The sequence below is a fragment of the Mizuhopecten yessoensis genome, unplaced genomic scaffold (genome assembly GCF_002113885.1).
Source record: "Mizuhopecten yessoensis strain PY_sf001 unplaced genomic scaffold, ASM211388v2 scaffold2329, whole genome shotgun sequence".
NCBI classification, from domain to species: domain Eukaryota; kingdom Metazoa; phylum Mollusca; class Bivalvia; order Pectinida; family Pectinidae; genus Mizuhopecten; species Mizuhopecten yessoensis.
Genome location: NW_018404492.1, coordinates 7,123,064 through 7,147,179, shown reverse-complemented (window position 1 = coordinate 7,147,179; position 24,116 = coordinate 7,123,064). Strand labels below are relative to the sequence as shown.

The following is a 24,116-nucleotide window of genomic DNA, read 5'->3' as shown; positions in this document are numbered from 1 at the left end:
CTAAAAAACAAAAATATCAAGGGTGGCCGAATTTGCCCCGGTCTCCCGTATGGAGACTTTTTGTGACATAGATGATTAGAAAAAATGTATTAACAATATAATCTTTGCAGTAATGACGCCGTTTTCTTCCATTCAAAGCTAAAGTAGATATTTGTTCTTGTGCGTAACGTATATGATGGGTCGGGTGGCGCAGTGGATAGCGCGCTCGTCTTCACCAAGAAGACGGATTCAATCCCGGTCATCTGCCCAGCAACGCATGTTTTCTCCGGATACTCTGGCTTCCTCATTCATTAAGAATTAAATCCTCTGCATGTTCCGTCAGGGCACAAACAAAATCATCAAGATAAGTTGGGAAAAATGTTTGGCAGTTGCTTCAGAAAACATGTGCATATTATATTTTTAACGATAAGTCTAAGTAAATGGATTGAAATGTAAGTTAAAAAATATTTTGATGTAATGTTGAGATTGTCGTTATATCGATATGCAGTCTCAATTCCTGTTCCATCCTAAAACACCGGATTGAATTTCACATTTTGTTACTGTCATCGAGGTTTGACAGGTAAGGATATGCCAAATAAAATTAAACGGTTTCTGTCTGTAACTAGTTATAAATAGGCGTGTGTTGTGAAAAAGTAATACGTTGCTAAAAAAGGGCTATGAACTTGGGGAGGTTCTTTTGAAAATTACTGTTGATTTCGACATAAATGCATTATCCATTGTTTCTTTGATGAGTGGTGGTGATGCATATAAAATGTATGTAAAGACTATAACCAGACTTTCAAAAATGTTAATTAATTCGTTGATATTCTCAACAAATGGAAATCAAAAGCTGACGGAATTTTAGACGATGAAAAAATAAATGTACACGTTGACCTATTGGTTAATGCCGGCTCTATCTCCCAGTAGAAAAATTAACAGAGCCTGGTTGATGACAAAAAGGATTTTCAGAAAATATCTGCATTTTTTACTTTTTGTGCCTGTGGCAAGAAGAGAAGTAAAAAAGTCACGAAGCACCAACAAAGAGATAAATGCAACGGACATCAGTTCCGCGATTTTCCGGTTATTTTTCATCCTTCCGGAAATAACCGATGAAGGCCGATGGAGTGTGACGTGTTTGTGACGTCATAGTATGATAATCTCTGAACGAAGTTTCATGCCTGTTTGTATCACATTGTATTTGATGGACTTTTTTCATTCAGAATGTATATTATATAGTTTTTATTTAAACAAAAAAACATGAAGATTGCTTTCACTATATGAAGATGTTCAAGTATGTGTTGATACTCTTCCTTTTTCCCCACTGGAGGTCTACTTCCGGAAGAAGTTAAAGGCAAAGTGTAGAAAGGGGAAGCAACTCTGTTTACGTACGCATGTGTTACCATTAAAGAGCTTCGCTCGGGCGCCGAAGGCTCCCGAGAGCTACGCTCTTATTACTTAATAAACATACAATGTGATGTTACAGGTTACTTAAAGGCCTACTAATGTTTTGTAACGTATTGCAAAAGTACCTTATAATTTTTTTTAAATTCTACTATAGTTATCTCTACGGCAATCTTCTTGTACATAATAACGTATTTTTACATTCTACAATAGTATCTGAATATTGTTACTTAAACGGCAATCTACGTGTACAGTTGAACAACTGGTCACATACAATGTACGTTTATTATGGTTTCAAAATATGGACCAAATCGACCCACTGAAATATTCTTTATTTTTGTAAATACATTAAATAAGGGTTAATATTTAAGTCACTCCTTTGAACATATTACATGTATAGCCTTATATGTTCAGATATTTCTGTACATGGTGCAGGTAAGACTCGTGTTAGTTTCAGTACAACACTTGCATCCAACAACGTTAACGCTTCATAGTTTCAAACTTACCGAAAATGGAGAAGGATTCTATAGCAGACACATATCTGCAACGTCTCGTGTACAACATTGGGCATTGCAAATATATTAATTTCGTAATAACTGTTAAAATTTTACTTACTGCATGCAAATGTATGCACAACATTGAAATTTGAAATGTTCTTTATTTCAACGGCAATTCCATATTATTGAATTACTGAGATAACCGTTATTCTTACTTATCGATATTCTTACGTACACGGCGATTTGTTTGTTTTGTACTCTGATAAACTATCGCATGTGGTATCTTTGTATGAAATAAACAAATTGTGTTGCATTGTAGAGTATGTGGATCATTGTAGATGATGTGGATCATCAGATTAAAGAAGTATTTCCAGACTTGGAAGATTTTGACCCATAATACCAACAAACTAGATGTTATACTTAGAAAATGAAGTATTTGATGCCCCAAGTTAAAAATTATTTCCCTGCCCTTAGCACGTAGGGATCTATGGAAATAAAAATAAATATTCGATGTTTTTAACTACTCTTCATATTGATGTGAACTTGAAAAATACCAGGAAAACAACTGCGAGGCTATTTACAGCGACGATGTATCATGTCCATTGTCCGGAAATTGATCTGCGCAGTGGTCAGCATTATCAATTGTGGAATGGCCGGAGGGGCGGGTCACTCCTATCGGGTCGGTATTACTCATGGGCAAAAGACGTTCAAACTCGCTCGATAGGGATAGTCTTATCTATATAGTGATATATTCGCACAGATGAGGACGAGGTAAATCTCAACTAATTACAGGTCCGAGTGTTTTATTTCCATTATCTATGAAATATACATCCGCCGGGCCTCCCGTCTAATTATGACCCCAGTTCCTAGACATCTTACGTACTCTTGGCACCGCCAGAAAAGTGTACCACCATACTAACACTGACGGTTAAGGCAAGTTAGGGGCGAGCTGGTGACTCGTTTACATTCACATTGATTTTACAGTAGCGAGAGAGCGGTTCTCGGGCGTGGACCCGCGCTGCTAGGTACCGATTGGTGGTAGCGTCGGTATTTGTTCCCTCCCACTTGTAGACCGACCCCTCTGTATCATCGTTCAATCACATTATTAGCAGTTGATTGGCATCCAACGTTTCTCACACACGCGTTTATTGCTAACATATGTACCGTTATACATTCTCAGCATCCATCGATCGGTCCGGCTATCACGCACCGTTTCCGACTCCAATTTTAATCTCAGTGGGAGATCTCACTCTGATTTTCAAGGAAAAAACTTGTCATTCTGTTAGAATCTGTATCAGAGAGTGTTTAACGAATTTCCTCGCACTTTCTTAGCCCTGTTGACCGAAATAACGCCTCCAATTTGTCCCGCCGACACAACAACAACTTTTTGAAATAACATAAACAAGGAGATACAAGCAAGCACATGGTGAGCAAATAGAACGAAGGAACGTTCAAATACGGAAGTAGGTGTCGTTGACGCAGACGACAAGACAACATTGTAAAGACACTCATTCGACACCTGGATTTACTTTGGTGTTTGGATTGGGATGCTTTTAACGCCGATCAACGATGGACTAAGTTAACGTCGGAACATACTGGATATACTAGTAACGGATGGACGTTTGTCAATTCTCCAGTTACAAAATGCCGATTCGGACCAGGATGACGGTACCCAGTTTTGGTATACGGATCATATTTTTATCGAGTGTAATTGTTTTTGGACAAGGTAAGTCAATATTAACCCGAGTCTATATTTATGTCACACCTTTAGCATTCTCTGATTTACGCAATCAATGCACGTGTCTGTGTCAGTGTCGCATTAAGATGTCTTGCCGCACTAACCGTCTCGTCTGCTCAATCAACGATTGTAACGTGGGGAAACGAATAGAGACGATTTAGTTCTGGGAATCAGGTAATCATCTTTGAGCTCTGAAGGTGTTAAGATTTCTTTTACGGTTTTTTTAAAACGCTTTTCACACACAGATATATAAGGTATTCGAAGAAATGATGCAGATAAAAACTACTGGGGTTGAAATCTAATATAAAATGACAAACCTGACACTGTCGACTTAATCTGCTTAAGCGACGAAAACTATATATCTCATTATCTCGTCTGGGAAATTCTGAGACATCTATTGTCTCGTTACGGGTTTTTTTTTTTGGCATAAGACTGGACCTTTTGGCTGCGTCCCTTTGACTCCGTTATGCCTGTAAGCCGTCGACAGAGTTTTAAACGTTTTATTCTCCAGCTAAATAAACGGTATATCAAAGTTTATAAGTTTATAAATAGATATAGAATCATTCAATGCAAGTTTAAAAAGTAAACTGCAAAAAAATCTAGACGTTAGGGTCACATAACACAATACCGCAATGAGGTTTTAGAAGAATGATGCCTTGCCAAAAAGCTCTGAAAGCTACGTGTGCCTTTTGGTACGTGGAAATAATTATTTATTATTGTGAACAGAGGATGGGTAGTTAGGTATAGGGCTCCACTCCGAAATGATGCTAACAAGGAATCATTTTTACTACGTAACTATTTTTGAGTAAAACTGTCATGATTAGGATTGTTGTAATAGGCGTATAAAAAGCTCTAATACGTGTATATAGAGCGCTTGTAATCAGGAAGGAGGTTTTGAAGGATAACGTGATCAAGTAAAACATTTGAACGCATTTCAAACTAATGACAAGTCCGTACATGATGTCTTGTTATATTATAGTCCTAAAGAAACATAACGGTATTATGGATTTGTTACATAGATATAGATCCATAAGCTTTCCACTTTTCTAGTCAGTATCGTACAGCGATAGATCAATCATGACAAATTTACGTACAAATTGTACCAATGATAACGCGGGCACCTGCCAAAACACTTATACACGGTCAATACAAACGGACGACACCTGACCTTATCATCAATTATCGTTATAGTCTACATCACTTTCAAGTGAACCTTCCCGACAGCAAATCGAAAAAATCAACCAAATGACATTTGACAGAATTAAGTAGCTTGATCAATACGATATAAAGGATCAATAGGCGAAATTAATTATATTTATATAAGTACAACATCTGAGACTAAAAGAATTAATTTAATTTAAAAGTTAATTAATTATCTTTAACAATTATTATAATTAACAATACATAAATGAAATGTAGTTTACACTCACAATCTTTGAAAAAAACCTTTATTTTTATCTTGAACCATTTTCTCTTTATGTAAGAACTGTATTTGTTATCTAGTGAGGCCATCTATTCGTTTTCGCGTACATGTTGAAATCTCTGACATTTAAAACCATTGCCTCTTGTTATTTCTTGACAAAAAGGAAAAGCTTTTGTATTGATTTTCCTTCCAATGGTGAGGACTTAAAGAATTCAAGTATCAATCTTGCTTCGTTTGGGTGTTTTCGTCTCTATATAGACCCACGTGTCATGAGTATACTCCTAGTGTATCCGTTTGTTTCATATACACAGTATACTGATATCTTTGCACCAAAGAACAGTACGCATTCATTTCTGTGAATCCCGATCGCATTTGGACGGCTGCGTGACATCCTCTTGCTAGATTGCTTTGAACAAATAGTGACAGTTAAAATGGCGATTTGGCAATTTGCAATTTGTCATACCTCATGCTATTTGATTATAGTCTTCTCTCGTCACGGAAATTGTCAAATCCATTCCACGGGGAGCATATTGATGATACCCTGTGTGAACAGTCGCGGTTGTGATTTCCGTGGCCCTATGGTGTTGTTTGCGTTCAGTTTAAAAAATAAATAAATAAAAAAACGAATAAAAATATTCCGCACGAGAAATATGCGTCTTAATTGAAATCTAAAAGACTTGGACTATTTTTTTTTTTAAATAATCATATAGATTAGAAACATAGAATGAAAACTGCAAAAATGTGGAAACAATGCCAATAATCAGAACCGACGGTAATTCGTCAGAGATTGCAAAATTATATTGGTTATTAAACATGAAATGAATGCGTTGAAAATAGATTGATACTCACCATATCCTTAATTTAAGGCTGCAACGTGTTCGTTGATATAAGTATAGTATTTCATCAACAATTTTCATATTCTGAAAAGCGCTGAAAATATGTTATAGTTTGAAAAACTATTGCAATATTGATGGCTAGATTGTTAACATACGGCTTAGTCCCACGTTAAAACCATGACAACATATATCAAATGTTTGCTCACAAATCCTGTACTCCAATTGACTATACCCAATGCGGGTTCCACGCAATAACATGTTCATTAAACAAATTGAAACTGAACACTTCTTATTACTATTATACAGTTAGAATAGAAACTACAACTCAAATCTGTTTAAATCAAACAATACATGACCATGTAAGAATGGAGAAGAATATCATATCAAAACGTACCACAGACTGACGAAGTGTAAATTAAGTGTTAATGAAGTGTTCGGTTGCCAGCTTCAGTTGTAACTTATATGTATGACATTGTTGTTTCGCAATGTCGTTGTTCAAGAAACTTTTAAATTAATGAATTTTGATGCAAAGTGTCAGATAAGGAAAAATCAAGGAGAAAGGATTCATGAAGTTTTTCATACATTTTCTTTTCTTAAACACTCAAATGTGAAACGTTTCTTACATTTACAAGTAATCATTTCCGTGAATGTAATCGAATTTAGTATTTTTGTGATGCTTCACCGTCCTGGGAACTGTAGTATTTACCTTATCACATTAGCTCTGACGTAAACACAGAAATGTGATATATCGATATGTAATTGAACGACATTGAAATCGTTAGGTCTATTCTTCCCTTAACGACCTAAATATATACATGTACATGGCACATGTAATACGATCTATGAATCAGAAGGAATCTTGCATAGCAACACAATGGTTACCGTTAAAATGTTGAAACATGAAACAGGGTATTTTCGTGTACAAAATCAAGATGTTGCGTAAATAGATTTATCTGACGTTTGCGCCGATAGTTACAATATAGCTCAGTATGCGTGGTGTTATGAATGGGAACTTTAATTATATCCGAATCATGTTGCTTAGATGATAGACCATACTAGCATACGTATGATAAAATACGCACTAATTTTGGAAGCATCGTATATTCTTCTCTGCTAGCTTAGGCACGGTTTTAATCCCTTGCACATTGAGGGTGTTTTCTTCCACGCAATTATCGAATGCATTCTAGTGCCGCAATACCGGTAATGACACATAAGTCGTTATCCCAGTGGCGTTTCGTACGAAGGCCAACACGGGATCCTCGAGCCATCAAAGATAATTATTGTTGTGAACTGCTGTAGTGCACACTGCTCTTTGATCACGAAACAGAAATAGCGTACAATGAATTATCCCACAGACGTTTATTTGACAAGTAATCCAAAAGAAATTGAAACTACACCTTTATAAAAAAAAAAAAAATGCGAAGTTTAAAGTAGAATAGTAGACTTGACCGCAATATTTTACAGTATACAATGTATATGATAGTGAAATTGAAACCAAGCATCGCTTTTGTTGAAAATCGCAAACGAGATTTAAAGATTAAATTATCGGTACCGTAATGGAACTATAACGGTATTGTAATAATTACTGGATGTCTTCTCTTAAAAGCGTGTCGTTCTTTAGGCTAGTGCCACAAGCACTACCTCGATCTACAGTCCTGTTATCACCATAAAACACCAATCAATATATATTAAGACGCTTCTGGAAGGTAAATAGAAGACTCCGATTATTTACGTGACGGTTGTGAAAGGCGTTTGATGTATAATTGGCCATGCCCGTCGAACATTGTATGTTTAATGTATATATGTGTCTATGTATCTCTCTGTCCAAACACATCGATTGTCTAGTTCCTGTGGGGACTCAGTTGTCGACGAGTGTCAGTTGCCCCCATGGTACACACTGATTGGCAATGTACATTAAACGTTTGTCTGAGGATGTGTCGAGCTCATGATACAAAATCTCCACAGAAACCTCATACTAAGCGCCCCTGGCTGAAGTTTCATATCAATGTAACCTATTTCAATCTCTTATTTAACCCTTAGGTAATTTCCTATTCCAAAAAACTTTCAAGCATTGGGGATATTGACATTATAGCCCTAATGGTTTACAGATTCAATGCAATAAACATAAAAAAAATGTGTATATAGACTGTGAACTATTTCCAATTATATAGAACGCACAACCAGGCACCTTAAGCTCTGTTTAAGGTCTAGCGTGGTCGAAAATTATAGACAGTATGTGATAAATCAACATATAAATAAAAATGAGACAAATTCATACATTTTCTCTTTGGGCACAATTTCCTGACCTATATAAGTGGTCTTATAGCATGAACCAAATTACTGTTTAGAAATAACAAATTAGATTTAGACGATTTAGAGAAAATACTGCATGCATATTTATTAATATATGTATGCGCTAGTCTTCCTGAGAGCCTGAATAAACAAGCTCATCCGGGGACTGCTATTTTCGAACCTCTGTATTTTGTATATATATATATGTGTGTGTATAACTGTTAGTCGACAGATGGCGATGTCTGTGCTATATTGCTCTGTGCTATAAGATAATACGCTGAGGTAAAGATTTACGACAAGTAATAATCCTGTAGAATACGCTATCCTTATGCATTGCTACTCAACCCCTCTCTTTTACTTTATGTTCCTATTTTTCTGAACATTTGCAATTGAACATGTCAATCTTAGTTCGGTCCTATTTAAACAGGAAGACACATTTGGGTGTTTTCTTGTCCGTGACATAATACAATTCTATCAGAAAAAAAGGTCATTTTCTTTTCTGGTTTCATTGACGTTTATTCTTAATTACGTGAGACCTTAATTCCTTCAAACGATTTTCTAGGAGACATTAAACTGATGTAAAATAGACACCGATCCAATATTTGAAGCTTTTGTGTCGGCTTTAGAACCATGGGAAGGGCGTATTCGTATCTTCACCTTCACATTTTATGACGTCGGAGTTATAACCTGGATCTTCCTTAGATCTTATCACCCAAGTGGAAGATTTAATGCTTGTAGAATGGCTAGAGCATTGATACCATGGTTTAAAATACTGTTGGCATTGTGCGTTCCATTTTGATGACAAAATGTGGAGACAACAAGTAATGTGGAGACAAGAGCAGCATTACTTTCATTAGAGAATTATTTCAACAAGGGAAGTGAAAATGAAATATATGCTTGTGGCGGCTTGCAACAAATCTAGGAAATTCGTGTCGGCTGAACATGCCGTGTTTTATTGGTAGCTGTGTAGATATATCGCACAGCTTAGGCAAAATGACGCATGAAATATCTTACATGACTTAGACAATGTGAAGAGTTACAAATGTAGATGTCTGAAATGGAGCATACGAAGTAAGGAGTTGAAAATCTCGCACGGCTTTGCACAATGTGACGAATTGAATATTTCAATCGTCTTAGATCAAACGAAGAGTTAAATATCCCATATTTCATCGTCAAAGTGATCACTGAATGTCACATCGCTCTCACGTCGATCTCACAAAGTGTGAAATACTCACATTTCACATGAGTTTAAATAAAAACCAAGAAATATATTCCAAACGGTGATAAGTGCATCAACAAAACACTGTATATGAGGCTAGAAATTTACCCGAAAACAATTACTATGAACCTGTTGTCGTTCTATTTCTATTGTTATCTGTTGAATGCAACATAAAACTTGACCTAAACACAAAACATTGGGAATGCTCATTAGTTACAGTTGTGCATGTTCTTCTGAGAAAAACAACGAAAATGTAGTCGATTAATTCCTGTCTCTTTTTTTTATTTGCTCCTTACTGCAAAAACATTTTATCGATAGCGGTTTAAATATATCTATATGAACAATATTTTTAGTTGAAAATAGAATCATTGTCAACAATAAAGAAAGGATATTTAAAAATATGTATACCATTTCTCGTTAATAATATGTAGCATAATATGTGTGGTTTGAAACAACATGTTCACATAAGGTTAAATCAGTTCGGCAACATTTACATCCACTTCAATTAGGTAATTTCAAAGGACGTCATATAGAAATAAAGATTTGCCTGTTATGACAAAAAAACACAGAAGAAGACATATTCTTTTAGAAATGTATACATGTAACGTGTGTTTATTTATACATCCATTATATATTATTTTTTCCCTCCCTTTATCATCAACAACGATTTTAATATCCATATACATGTGTATGTTCTGCTCCAGCTAAACGGTCTACACCAATTTGCCTTTGCACATATTTTGGTCTGTCACGATATCTCTCGTTGTCTCTCCAGGCTTTTCATAAACTTTATAGTTGTTTTCAGATTATCTCGAACGTTTGCGGTCTTACCCGTCTAGCCTTGACGTATGGTGGTCTGTCCTAGTTTGTCCTGACCTTTGACCGCCTGTCCTAGCTTGTCCTGACAAATTGTATCCTGACCGAAATCTCGTGACATATTTTGGTCTGTCCCAACCTGCTTATCCTGACCTCTAGCTGTCTGAAGCAGCTGTCCTATGGCAATCATTCTCGGCATCTCTTGACCTCTTGTGGTCATTCCTGGCTTATCCTGACCTTATGCTGTCCGTTACACCTTTTCTTTTTGCCCGTACGTAAATGTACATCACCAGGTATGTACATGTATTTGTCAATTCGTTTTGGCTTGCCATGGCCTATGTGTATGAAGGATTGTAAGAGGGTTCATGATGTATTCTCTTTTTTTGCTGTCTTATCGACTTTTCCTGTAAATGACCTACTGCATTTGACCTCGGATCTTACCTTTGTATGTTGACGCTTTAATCTGTTATTGTTTTATATATTTTTATTTCACTTGTCTTTTGCCGGTCTGGCCCGACTTTTCCTAGCTTATGGCGGTATACTCCTGCGTGTATTGACCTATGACGATATGACCCGGTTTGTCCTGAACTATGACGGCGTGTCAACACTTTCACAACCTATGGCGGCTGCCTCGATCTATAGAGACCTCCCGTGTCATTTGGTAACCTTCAAATGGAGTACCTGTCTCAAACCCAAGACAATCTTAATTTACTGTACACGTAATTTGCTGTTTCTTTAATGAACTGAGCATTTCTTCCGTAAAGAACTGGCATTTTTTTCTCTACTGTAATTACCTTACGTGCCGGGGATTATTCGATGCACTTTAGATGATTTGATAACGAAATAATCACGGCCGTGTCGCCGTTGTCGATGTTTTTAAAGGTAAACCTTCCGATGGTACGTATCATTTCAATAATTTGTCAAGAGCCCCAATCTTTGCCAGAGCTGTGACGATAACGTTTATTAATTATACCGACATCAAGCACCAGAAACACTTGGCGTTTCTAAGGAAATGTAATTACCACGGAAACGGTTAGAGGTGTTAATGTACCGGGAATTAGCCTTATGAGGAGCATCCTTGGTTGATAGCTTATGGAGAAGTAGACGAAGCGTGGATTGGTGATGGCGGCGTAATTGTTAATTATTATGGAAAGGTAGACAAAGCTTACATGGATATGGGGGATTTAATATTGAAGTTTGGAATTGAAGCCAAATGTTGACTTCCGAGAAGTCTTGCAATATTTGTTTGTTATATGAAATACCTGGGCGACTCGGTACTCTAGTGTTTGTACTCAATGATCACGGATGTGGTATGTGAAATATCTCCTAAAAATACTATGGTTATTAGGGTTATGCATTGATATTGTGTCCTTACTGTAAAAAATACATAAATATCTATATGGTTGGTTGGTCACCGCAAAAGATAACCATTTACCTTAGTAGCTGTACCAACCATATAGCAACTATACACGACTATCTCCATTAGCGTTTATGGTAAAGTTCACAACATTTACTGATATGAACCCCTTATGATTTTTTTGTTGTATGCGGTGAAGGTATGGGGGTATACTTTCTGATAGATATTTTATGTTTGTACAAATAATTGACGCACGTGATCCCTTAAAACTCGGGCTTTACCTTCTACTCTTCGCTCCAATTGAAATGAAAATTGAAAGAGGCTTTAACTGATCTACAGTCTAAGTTATAATAGCTGTATACATGTAACCATCTCTCTGACCTGCACATGTTGTTTACACTAAATGTGTTCCGATGAAATAATACCGCAAACAAATTAACAAACATGGATTGTCGTAACTTCATCAGTTACATGTGTACATACAATATTCATATTTCCTTATATGTTATGATAAAACCGGAGCAAGTTTTCATCCGACAGAAATTGACGACCCCGTCCCTTCTTTTACTTATACAATTAGTTGGCTTGCTGTTTATATCCTGTTGATTTTGTTTACCTCAGTTCCTGATTGTCTTTCCGTTTCGATTCTCAGTTCCAATTTTGTCTTTGCGTGTTAACGCTTCATTCATGGATACTATTTCTGAAATGGTATATCCTGGTAAAAGAGTAGTTCTAGCTCTATAATTGGTAACGTGTGTCAGAAAAGCTTATCAATGTTAATGGTTTATCATTATTTAAACATTATAAAATGAAATCTTAAGTGACACTGAATTACCGATCACCCTCCATCAGTTCCAGTACCAGTGTTATTGGATACATGTAGCATTTAAGATATACAAATATATAACGACAATGATCGATTATCTACTCTGTATGATGCTTAACCATTTTATCCATCACATATTGTCATTAGATACAGCAATAAAACTCGTGTTCAACATGCAAGTAATGTTTGACCGAAAGAGAATACTTTTACGAGACATTTCTGTTATCCATATTCCGGTTTTCGCTTCCTTAGTCCTAGAAGGAAACGTCGTGAAATTAATTCCCAGGTGTTACACGAGACGTTAAACCCCTATCTAATTAATTATAGACAGATGACGCGATGGGAGCATGTCTTGATCGAGTGACTTGAGTGCAACATCATGCAAGAGTACGAACTATCTCGCTATAGTATACATACTGTCGCTGTATCATAGAGTATGTACCCTGTTAATACGTTAACCTTGCCAAAGTATGACTTACCTGAACACTCGTTGCTTGCCGTATTTCGTTAACAGGATTAAAGCGACAGTAGATCATGGCAGTACTTCAACAACGTTTAGTGTCATTTAGCCGCAGCTACCAAATCCAGGTCTGTCAGTAAGCGGCCACTGTCGACCTTGGGAACATTTTGTGAGGTCTACCAGTCTCAGAAGTGCTGTATTTATTTTCGTACTGAACGTTTTAAAGACTTCATGGCTGTTTCAGACTTATTTCCCAGTTGTTTCATGATGACACTGGGTAGTAGAAATTGACGTAACCACATCATAATGGAGCGAGGTTAAGCCTTGACTAGTAAATGACAGAAACCTCTATCTAGCAAAAAGAGATGTGACGTCGCCAAGCTAACATAACCTATTAGCATCCCCTACTGTACGTACACGTATGCTCACCGAGGTACCAGTTCATTTATACCGATATGAAATGTAATAAAAACGATATGCACTTAAATTGTGAGTGTTTAAGACACAATGGAGAACATTTGATCATGTCATTATCAAAAAATTCGTTCTGTTTACCGCTTGATGTTGTAAAATGTTTGTAAAATCCGAATAGGTCATTGCTTCTATCCTATGTAGGTGCGGGATTAACGAAACTGTTCTTTTCCTTATAGGCCTTGTACGAGGAAGAGATCGTTGGCTTTCTATCCCTAGACTATTTCAATGTATAGAGTGAAGGATCTCATCGGAGCGTGAACAATTAACTTCCCTGTTCCTAGGATAGGGAATTATTTTCCTCGATTTTCCTCAACATCAAAGGAATAAAATCAAAAAGCACAAATTTATGCTTATTTTGTATGTTTTTTTAATTTTTATTTGTGAAGTATACATGGTCAGTTTCATTTTATATATACAAATGCATTCGGAATAGAAAACGTTTTTTTTTTTAAATGCCATAAACAATCATAAATATTTTATATTTGATCATAACTTTTAACCCTCGGGTTAAGATTTAACATAACTTCGTGCTATACTGCTAAGACCTTACCCTAGGTTTAAGATTTTTCTGTCTATACCGCAAAGGGGGGACTGATTCTAGTAATATACGTGTGTCTAGGCATTTGTAGAAACAATACCATTGTATACCTTGAATCCTAGAACCTCCCATGTGACTGACACAGAGACACACTATGAAGTCAATGGGTCCGATTTGATCCCTGTATGTTAGTGGAATTATGCCAGCTCTGTCCACTTTCTTTGTCTAATTGGTGATTATTGATTTATTGACCATAGGACGCGAGTGATAAGATGGTCGATAACCTTGTCCTGATTAGCCAATTCTGCCAAGGTGAGCCTGTGACCAGTCGACTGACAAATAGTCACATATACATTATTGATGCTAGTACAAATGTAGCTCAACTATAAACAATATAAGAGTTATCTTTCGCATCAATTATAATTTATCGCATATTATTGCACGTGTCGGGTCGTCCGAAGTAAGACACATACGGATATATAATAATTAAATAATACTTCCACAAGCAAACAATTATGTGTGCGAGGTCAACAATCATTCCTTTGGAGGAAAAAATATCAGTTGGTCTATGTGTTAATAGTTATAGATAGGTAAATAGTTTTTATTCCATTCAAATAAGAATTTCCATAATTTTCTTTTTTGATTTGGTGATTAGAATTCAGCAAAGCAAAATTAAAAAAAAGAATAGATATTTTATTCACAATCCCAAAAAATGGAGTTACACACATAAGTATATAAAGGCGGCATATTAAAAATGACCTGATTATCTTTTGTACGAATTAAGGATGTTGATAACATAATCGTGTTAAAAGAAATTGTTGGAATAAAAAAGGGAAGATTTCTATATAACCATGATGGCATGCAAAGGGACTGCTTGGCATATATCAACGAAAGGAGATGTGACCAATGATGTCACATTACCGATTTAGTGGAAGATTTCCACGGATGAATAATGTTCATCTACAACCTTAGAAATATGTCTTTCCAAAATGTTTGCAACGCATCCGTTTACTCTGTAGTTTAAAAAGAAAACAATTTTATTTATAAATGAAACGTTTTTTTTGATATCTGATTTATTTTTGAGTATATCAATTTATCTATATATACATGTAACCATTGATAATAATATGTGAACCGCTTTGGACCAACCTACGAACTAGGTTGTGAAAAAGCGCTATATAGGAACCTTGAGTTATTATTATTACTATTATTAATTGAATGTACATGTATTTTAAGCTTGAATGTAACTATTTTTGAATAGTTTCAGTTTAAGACATTTTAACCCTTTACCGGTACGGGTAAAAGCTTGTTTTATTCTGGAATTGTAGTGATGCTGTTAATAAAAAGTAGCAATTGTTCGAGGGATTTCCTCTATTCTTAAAATTAAATGAACGTTGATCACAATGAATTTGTCAGGTTATTTTTGAAAGTATTTATTTTTGGGCGGTTTCGTTTGTAAGCGTGTCTTATTTGAGCAGAACATGTCTAAATGTGTCTATTTTGACGCGTTTCTAATTTTGAACGAATTTATTTTTGAGCATTTCTGTTTTAGTGCTCTTTTTGCACATCTTTAAATCGATGCATTCGCAAAGTAATGCGATCGAAGTTAATGGTAAATCTGAATAATTTGGTGACGTAATGATAAAATTATTATGATATTGTAAAAAGATGAACTGAATCGCTGTAAACGTTTACATGACCATCGTGTGTAATGCTTGGGTTAAAAAATTTCGAATATTCGTTCAAACTTGCAAGTAAATAAAATTGTATAATGAAGCCTTGTTGTAAAGATTGAATTAAAATGAATTGGTTTTGGTTTTATATGGGAAGAGTAATGTATATACACACCGTAATGTTTTCTATTTGAAAGAAACCACTTCTTCTTAGATGTGTGCTTTATCGAAAGGTTCTCAGTATTAACGCGTGCGTAACTTTGGACAGCAATACTAGTCAGCAATGTTTGGGAAAGATTCGCGTTTCATCGATGGGTCGTTTATACCAGGAAATGGGTAAATTTGTAGAACAATACCATTTGTCCATTTATTATTTTGAATTATTGCAAGCAAATTACAAAAATGAACTTGTTTGGCAATAAGCTGAACATAAAGCACGGTATATGACATTAAACGTAGAAACAAATATTATGTAATATGTAACTGATACGATTTTGAAGATGAATTTCATTCTATCCAAAGAAGGCAACACTATTATGATAAAAGTATTTAATGATCTAGGCCATATCACACATAAGTAACCCCAGTATGTTTAAACTTTATTCAGTTTTGGAATGCAAGAAAGTTTGAAATTGGCAACTATGAAAATATTTATTTTCAGCGAATAAGAACGTTAAGGTCACTGCTTACATAAGTGTGGTAGCACTGTATCTGATAAGTCTGATAATTTCACGAAGTAGCGACCTTCAATTTGAATTTTCTATCATACGGTATTTATTGATACACTACAGTCAATTACTAGACATGCCTTCAGAAGAAACTGATGATAGGGCAGCTGATTTCTCTTAGACAGTTGCTTGAGTTGAAAAGTTATGAACAATACATACGCAAAATATGCCAGTCAATCTCCTCTAAAGTGCATTGAAAGTTTGAGGTTATTTTAAATCAAATTTAAACTAATCAAGATGACCATAGAACATATTATTACAAGTAATACACAAATATACAATAGAATCACTATAAAAACGACGTACCTATTCGCTGTCTATGCAGACCGCCTGATAAAGACAAGATGTAACTCAAACATTTTTCAATTTCATCCGTTTACTAATTCAATGTTTTTTTTATATGTAACACATTGCTTAACAGGTTTATGTTAAATGCCAAGCATGAAACTGCGCGACGTGTACACCATTACTATCACAGACATCAATGTAACTGGGTCGCTTTTTAAGGAAACATATGACAAATTTTATCATAACGACAATTCTTAGAAATTAATTTCTCTGAGAAGTCAGAAAAATTGAGAGGGTAAAATTTCGTGATTGTTGTGGTTTTTGTACTTTACTGAGCAGAGATGAAAACTGTAAGTATGCCTAAATGACGTTTAACACGTAGGTAAGCGGCTAAGTGCATTATTGTTAGGGTAGCTATCCTAGAGGTATTGATAGACGACTTCTGTATCAAATTAAAGATAATTTGCCGAGAAATTGTATATGAATTTCCTTCGCGCTTGCAAAAAAGATGCATTGTATAAAAATTATGTCGATGTCCAAGGTTACCGCCTTTCGCAAGTCTGCAATTTTTTTAGTCGGTTGGGAGAGGAGGATTTAACAACCAAATGTGTTATCTCTTTGAGATTTGTCTTCCGCTTTACGTCGGGGTTTTGTAGAATATTTTCCCAAAACTTTAAATCAGACATATATTGAAATGAAGTGTGACAGGACGGGGATACCGGAATGATTTGGAGGAAAGACGGAAATGCCGCTAAACCTGACCAATGCAGATGACGTGTAGATTGGAATGTTGATTGGATGTGACAGAGGCACGGGACCGCGGTCAGGGGTCATAATGTCCCCGTTGGCGAGACAGAACCGAATTACTGAGACCCACGTAACCATAAGGCAGTGGCATATACGCCCTTGGCTAGGATCGATCGGGGAACATGTCCATTTGGTGGTGTCATTCTGATGACGATTCCTGGTTTGAGGTGAGGACTTCGCCAGACACAAACGTACAGTAAGAAAACTTCGAGTTTATGTCCCCTAAGATTATTTATTACTTTGCTCGGAGATATTGAAGTGAAGTGAAATTATCGATTTCAGGTAAAATAAATATAGAGAAAACAGTTTTGCTTTCATTTCGATATTTGCATCTTCTTTAAAGTCATTTACTAACTTGATGAAGAAACCATGGATCTGACTTCGATATCACTAGTTTTATTATACACTCTAGCTCCGTGGTCTGGTGTGGCATTATACATTTAAGCTCGGCAGGGATTAGCTTGTACTTTACGGTCTTCTCCTAGTCAGGGGTAAACACAAAGTAAGAGTAACTATGACAGAACACACATTGTGGAGTAAATAATTCATATTGCTCATTACTTGCCTGGGGATCACAATTCTCTACATAAAATACAGCGATCCACACCGAGTATTACCATCGATTCTGACTCCGAACACTTGGGCGAACTAAAGTACACTGGTTCTCAAACTCCAACTGCAGGTCGTGATAAAAACCCTGTATCTGCTTAAATCTTCGAACCAAGAACAGTGAACGAGAATCCCTTGCACGGCTCCAGTAAGATAAGTCTGACAAACAATGCATTAAGGGTCCACGAGCCTCGCTGCCGTACGTTTCACGGGTGAGACAGGAAGCGGATGTATGGGTTCCGATTTATGTTTATTTGATAGCGAAGTCCCGAGAGTCGTGACTCAAGTCGAGGTTGTGAATGGCTTCCTATCATATGACTATGTTCATTTGATAGGTTCTCTTGCCAACATGGTATAGAAATACACGTGCTTCGATAAGCGGTAGACCGGGATCGCTACCGGAAGTCTCTGAGTAAATCTATGGACGGATATCCGTAATACGTTGCCATCAAGCGCAGTACAGCACATAAAATATGATCTAACATACACATTTTGTACTAAATCTGAAATCTGTTTTTCATTGAATTATTAAAAGAAAATCTAGCCAGTTTGACAGATATAAAGATGTATATTTTATGAGTTTAAATGAAGCCTTTCCAAAGCTCCTTCTGGACCGATTTGTTTGGACTAAATAATCACGTTTCCAATATTCCGAGAAATCTCGGTTCCGGATACCGTTCCTCAGCAGCATCTTTAACCTTTTCTCTGTCAAACAGCATATAGCTTTCACAAATAATCTGAGTCAGCTCACAAGATCATGCGATACAGTTCCGATCTGTTACGGAGCTCGATATGTTGGAATTATACCAATTTGAACTGTTCACCCTTTCCCATACGGCGCTGTGTGATTCAGGAGAGGGAACTATACTTGGAATAACATTCAACCTTTTCAAAGCGTAAATGTGTTTGATTAAGATGACCTTTCGACCTGATGATTTATTGGAACTTTGTCATCCGGTAGGTTTACTGACAGTCGTGATGTAAATGTCAATAATAGCAAACCATCATGTATAAGATATTGCGTTGTATTTGTACATACATAAACCGCGGGTCATTGAAAGAATACATCACCGGTAAATATTCTAAACAGGCTAGCGGAAAGATGTTTGCTTATAATCAATTGCATATGGCGACATCTAGTGGCACACAGCCTATAATCCGGTAATATTACGACTGGGTTATTTATTGTGTCTAGACGGCCTCCTTAAGTCGTGTGTATTGTGATACCTTTACAGAGAGGAACGGACATTCAAAGCTCTGTGTTTTCAATTTCAAAATATCCCGGAAGAGTCGTACAGACACGGGATCCCATTGAAGGGCAAATAAAAATGTCGTTAACGTTTGTGAACTTTAAAAGGCGCAGTGAATCAAAGAAGAACACATTTTAACTAAAAGCTTCTAATGATGCCATGGCGCCAACATTCAAGTCCCAGGTGACAATTTCTTTCCACATTTAATACAGATTTACGATAATTTACATGTTCGATGCGAAAATGTACAAATTATAATGGGCACAACAGCAGTTTATATGTTGATAATTAAAAAAATCCCCTCCTCTTGTTTCCTCCCAGTCTTTTTCACCGTATTAAACGTGTCGGGATTCCAATGTTCCTGCTCCAATTCACGTTGTAAGATTTCGCTACAAATCACGTTGTAAGATTTCGCTACAAACTTTCTTTAATTACACTGAAGTTTAATTAACACGATATAGATTGGTAAAGGATATACATAGGACCACGTCCTCCCTTATTGACCTTGGCTCGCTGTGACCTGGAGACCACTGTAAGGTAGGCATATATATCCTTTTGTGTTATAAATTACAATAAACACTTGTCTCCAACTGCCTGATCCAGACGGCCATCTTCGTCGGCATACGTTTTATTGCCGTTACAAGTCTGGCCCTACAATTGCTCTTATTAGGCAGGTTATAATGCCCTGAAAGCATGTGTGGCGGTAAACAAAAACCAAAAAACATAACATGTTGTTATTGAAAATATTTCAAAAGTTTTCGTAATATTATTGTTGTGTTCGGCAAGGTTCTTTTAATCCACATCGGCTTGCATATGTTTCAAAGTTGATCTTGTGCAATTATTCTAGTTATCCATGTACATATATGCACAATACACCATATCAGTCATGTCTCTACTGATCAAAGATACTTTCTGCACCGATTGTTCTATGATGTTCCCGCGGGCTAGACATTTAGGGCTGTATTTGATTAACCTTCTCTGTATAATTGACTGTAGTATGATCTCCCTTGTGATACAGTGACTGTTTTAACATAGTTTTATTCTAGCCTTAGGACACGTTTTCAAATTCCAAAGGTGTTAGAAGATCATGTAACGCTACGATGACTTTATTTCTCTCGGCATTTTGGACAGGATGTGAGTTTTGAGATAATAATAGACTTTGTCATCTATCCCTTGTGCATGCTCAAAAATTAGTCCTGTCTCCAGGTTCTAGTCTTTCTAATGATAAAAAATTATATTCGCAGGAAAAATGTTCTGCGCTGTCTCTCATGGCAGGTTTAATCTGTTCCGTGTCATTTTGTTCCATGCTTCTTGTCTTTAAGTTGATTGCATCCCCACATTGTCAATTTGGCTGGCGGGTGTTGTAAGAAAGATGGACGATCGATACTCCCTTATCCCTAATGAACTTTTGGCATAAAAGGAATGTTTCCAAAATCACTGTATATTTTGTTTTTAAATATCATTATGTGATCAAGACGATGTTCTCAAAAGATGTAAATACAATCACGTAAACCCGTGTGCAGGTCGGGGATACGTACAACGTCATCTTCGCTGACGCTCATGCTCTCATCAACTAATTTTCTGAAGTAAAATAGAAAAAAAAGTATTATATCGACACACGGCAAGCATGTCCGAACACAAAGCCGATAAAATGGACACCAAGGAGATACATGATTGAGCCCCACGTAAAACCGGAGGCGAAACATGAGGAGTCCTACAATACTAGAGGCGAGAAATGAAGGAGCCCCATAAACACTTTGGGCAAAAAATAACGATGCCCTACATAAACCGGGGCGAAGCCATGCCCTAGATAATCACTGTTTTGTTCACGGTAAACGACATTCTATTTTTTTTTAAATTTAATTATTGTTTTCCGAGACTGCAGCTTTAGGTACCCAAAACATGGTCCATAGACAAGAAGTACGAAAAAAAAATGAAAGAAGAAATGATAAAAAAAATACTTTTCAAAAATGTGTGTTAATCTTGTACTTACTTCCAATGTATACAAAATGCAGTATAACCGACATGATTCTGCTGTATTTTACCATAGAAATCCATCTTCAGTTGTGTTTAAAAGACCTGCACATGAAAAGTCATCTGATGAATATTTGGTGCTAAAATTAATCTGTAGGGAAATACTTAAGTATTAAGCAAATCAGTAATGGTTAAGATGCAAATGTAAGATTACTAGTTTCCAGGGCTAAGTGAACACCAAGGGTGCTATCCGTTTGCATTTGACGGTATCAATGTTTCCGCTTCATTAACAGCCTTCTCTGTTGTGGCTTAAGCTTTTAATTTTCTACCTGAAACAGCCATAACATTCTTGTAAATAGTATGAAAGTAGGGCCGGAGAAGCATTATGTATTGCAAATTGTATCGTTAAGGGAACAAATTCGTCACAAATAAATCGACACATCTCGTCAATCGTAAACCCACACATCACAAATGCCATTGTGTATACAGATACAGCACGTATGACACATTGCCGAGATTGTGGCATGCTTACTGTTTTTGTTTTCCTTGAGCTAAATTAACTTTAAAAGCTTTTACAATGCTTTAGATGTGTTTTGTTGTACAAAATGTAATCACGTGATCGTTAAAACAACGTTGTTAAATAAGGCTTGTTGCCTTGTAATCAAAACCGTATCCTAGCAACAACGACGGCGATGCAATTTTTGTGTTGCTATACGATTTTGAAATTATAAATTCTGCAAATATTGAATTTGGTTTAAATAAGAACTTAGGACATTTTTAGCTAGATCAGAGAATAATCCTCTGAAAGTTTGACTTATTGAACTTCTCTTATATGACACAAGTTAAACGTTAACGTTAATATCCCTTACATTGAACAATTCTAACTCGTTTCAACGCCTGATATTATAACACACCTGTTGTAGTAAAAAAATAAACATTTAAATGAAATATTGAATCTGATCCCAGCAGTGTCAATCAGAACTAGGACGGAAAATTCTATAAAGCAACAGCGGCTGATTGATGAAGGCTTTCATTTTCAGTATCTGTATCCCAATCCCGAATTCTCATTTTGTGTTAAAGTTTCACCAGGTTTCACTGGTACATATGTACTTTGCAATTGCTCCTAACAAAAACTGAATAAAAACACAAGCTTTTCAGCATCACTGAACAACCAGTGCGACAAAGAAAATGACAGATATCCTTCTTGTAAAGAGTGCGTTGACGATCTCAACGTAAAAGAGTGTTGTCGCTATTGCTGGAGTCTTAACACAACAAATCGTTTTAAACATTAAGCGTAATGTTTCCGTGTGCGTATTATGAATGGGCTTTTACGTGTACAGGCTACTCGAGAGTCTAGGAATAAGACGGATGATAATCACTAAATACATATATATATATATACATCGTACAAATTAATGGCTCTCTGTCTGATCAACGATCGTATACCCAACAGATTGATCTATTCGCTTTTTATTTTGGTACGCAAGGAATAAGGAATATAAAAGGATGTTGTCAAACATTTGCTTCATTTCTTGGAATTATAACAATTTACTATCATTTTCTCTAAACGCGCGTTGTTCTGACGACAAAATTAATTCCTTACGATTAGAGCTAGCAAGCACTGGAGCTTGACATTTTTGATTGACTGCAAAAAGTAATAAAATATTTAATTCGGTCATAACGTTAGCTTGAATTCAACTACAAAACGGATGAAAATTGTATTAAAAATGAAATTTCAATCAGTGCTGCATAATAAATATTGGAGTTAATTTACATATCTGTACAGGAATCTGAAAGCCTGTCAGCGCGCCGACGACATGAGGTTTCCAATGACTTCATGCTTTAGACAAAATGCCCCGATATAGGCCGGTCGCTGAAAGCCTAATACTCTCTCGTTATAGAAAACATGCATTATTTAAACATGCCGCAGTGATGTTACATAATGTTAATCATTTCGTAGTGTTCGTTTTGTAATTAAGGCTTAGAAAACCATGTTTTACATTGGTGCATATCGGATATTTTAGCACAATGACACATATGATAAATAGAGCAGTGTTCATTATCGTGTGCCAATGACGAAGTACTCATGTTGCGTGTGTGTCAATGACGAAGTACTCATGTTGCGTGTGCTTTATTTGATTTGTCTGAACTGGGCTTTCAAAAACGGATAGAGTCTATCTTCGTCAACAGATCTCATGAAAATTCACGTACACAAACGAATACAGTAAACACACAGATACATGTACATGCATACGAATACGTTATCGAGAAGTCAGTTGACACGCAAAAATGATACACCGCTACAACGTTAACGTCACGTGCATACTGACCGCACTGGCCGGATGCACAGGCAGTGGACTAGCAGTCGACTCATATATGTGTGTAAGCCGGTAATCTCTTCCGATGACGATACGATATTAAAGGCAACTGTGTGTTATAGAGATGTCAGCTGCATGTATCCATCACGTTTGCAGATTGCGGGTCTGACAGTCGACATTCGGGCCGTACATTGATCGATGGTGGGTGAAGTCAGAAATCCCACCTTCTGTGATCGCGATAAAGCTTCTCAAACATGCTATTAAGCGCTAACAAATTGACTACTGAATCTAAGATATTTCAATCAATCCCTGCGATATTTATCTGTTTATTTGCCAGTGTTCATGTTCTGACACTTTCGGATCTCAGTTTGGAATTGAACAGGACTCAATGCGATACGGCATGGCGACGCGTTTGTGTGACAGTAATCGGCTGGAAGTCCGGGAGCAGGAGAGGCATCACTTCCACTTAATCACTCGAAACTCTTGTAAGCTTTGGATATGTTTGTATATTGTTGAAATAATAATGAAATTAGTCGTCCAACCAGCACAGAATCTAGAGATGTAAAAAGCAAACACAAGCATCCCATTCGCTATCACTGCACCAAGAAAGTTG

The 24,116-nt window shown here is 36.4% G+C and overlaps 1 protein-coding gene across 1 annotated transcript in view; it reads left to right on the top strand.

Annotated features, from left to right (window-relative positions):
• Positions 1-3,066: 3,066 nt before the first annotated feature.
• Positions 3,067-24,116, top strand: part of LOC110445700 (limbic system-associated membrane protein-like) — a 114,880-nt gene continuing 93,830 nt past the window's right edge. Inside the window, exon 1 of the mRNA XM_021490474.1 lies at positions 3,067-3,603. Within this exon, the coding sequence (XP_021346149.1) occupies positions 3,492-3,603 (112 nt within the window). The 5' untranslated portion in view covers positions 3,067-3,491. The remainder of the gene's footprint in view (positions 3,604-24,116) is intronic.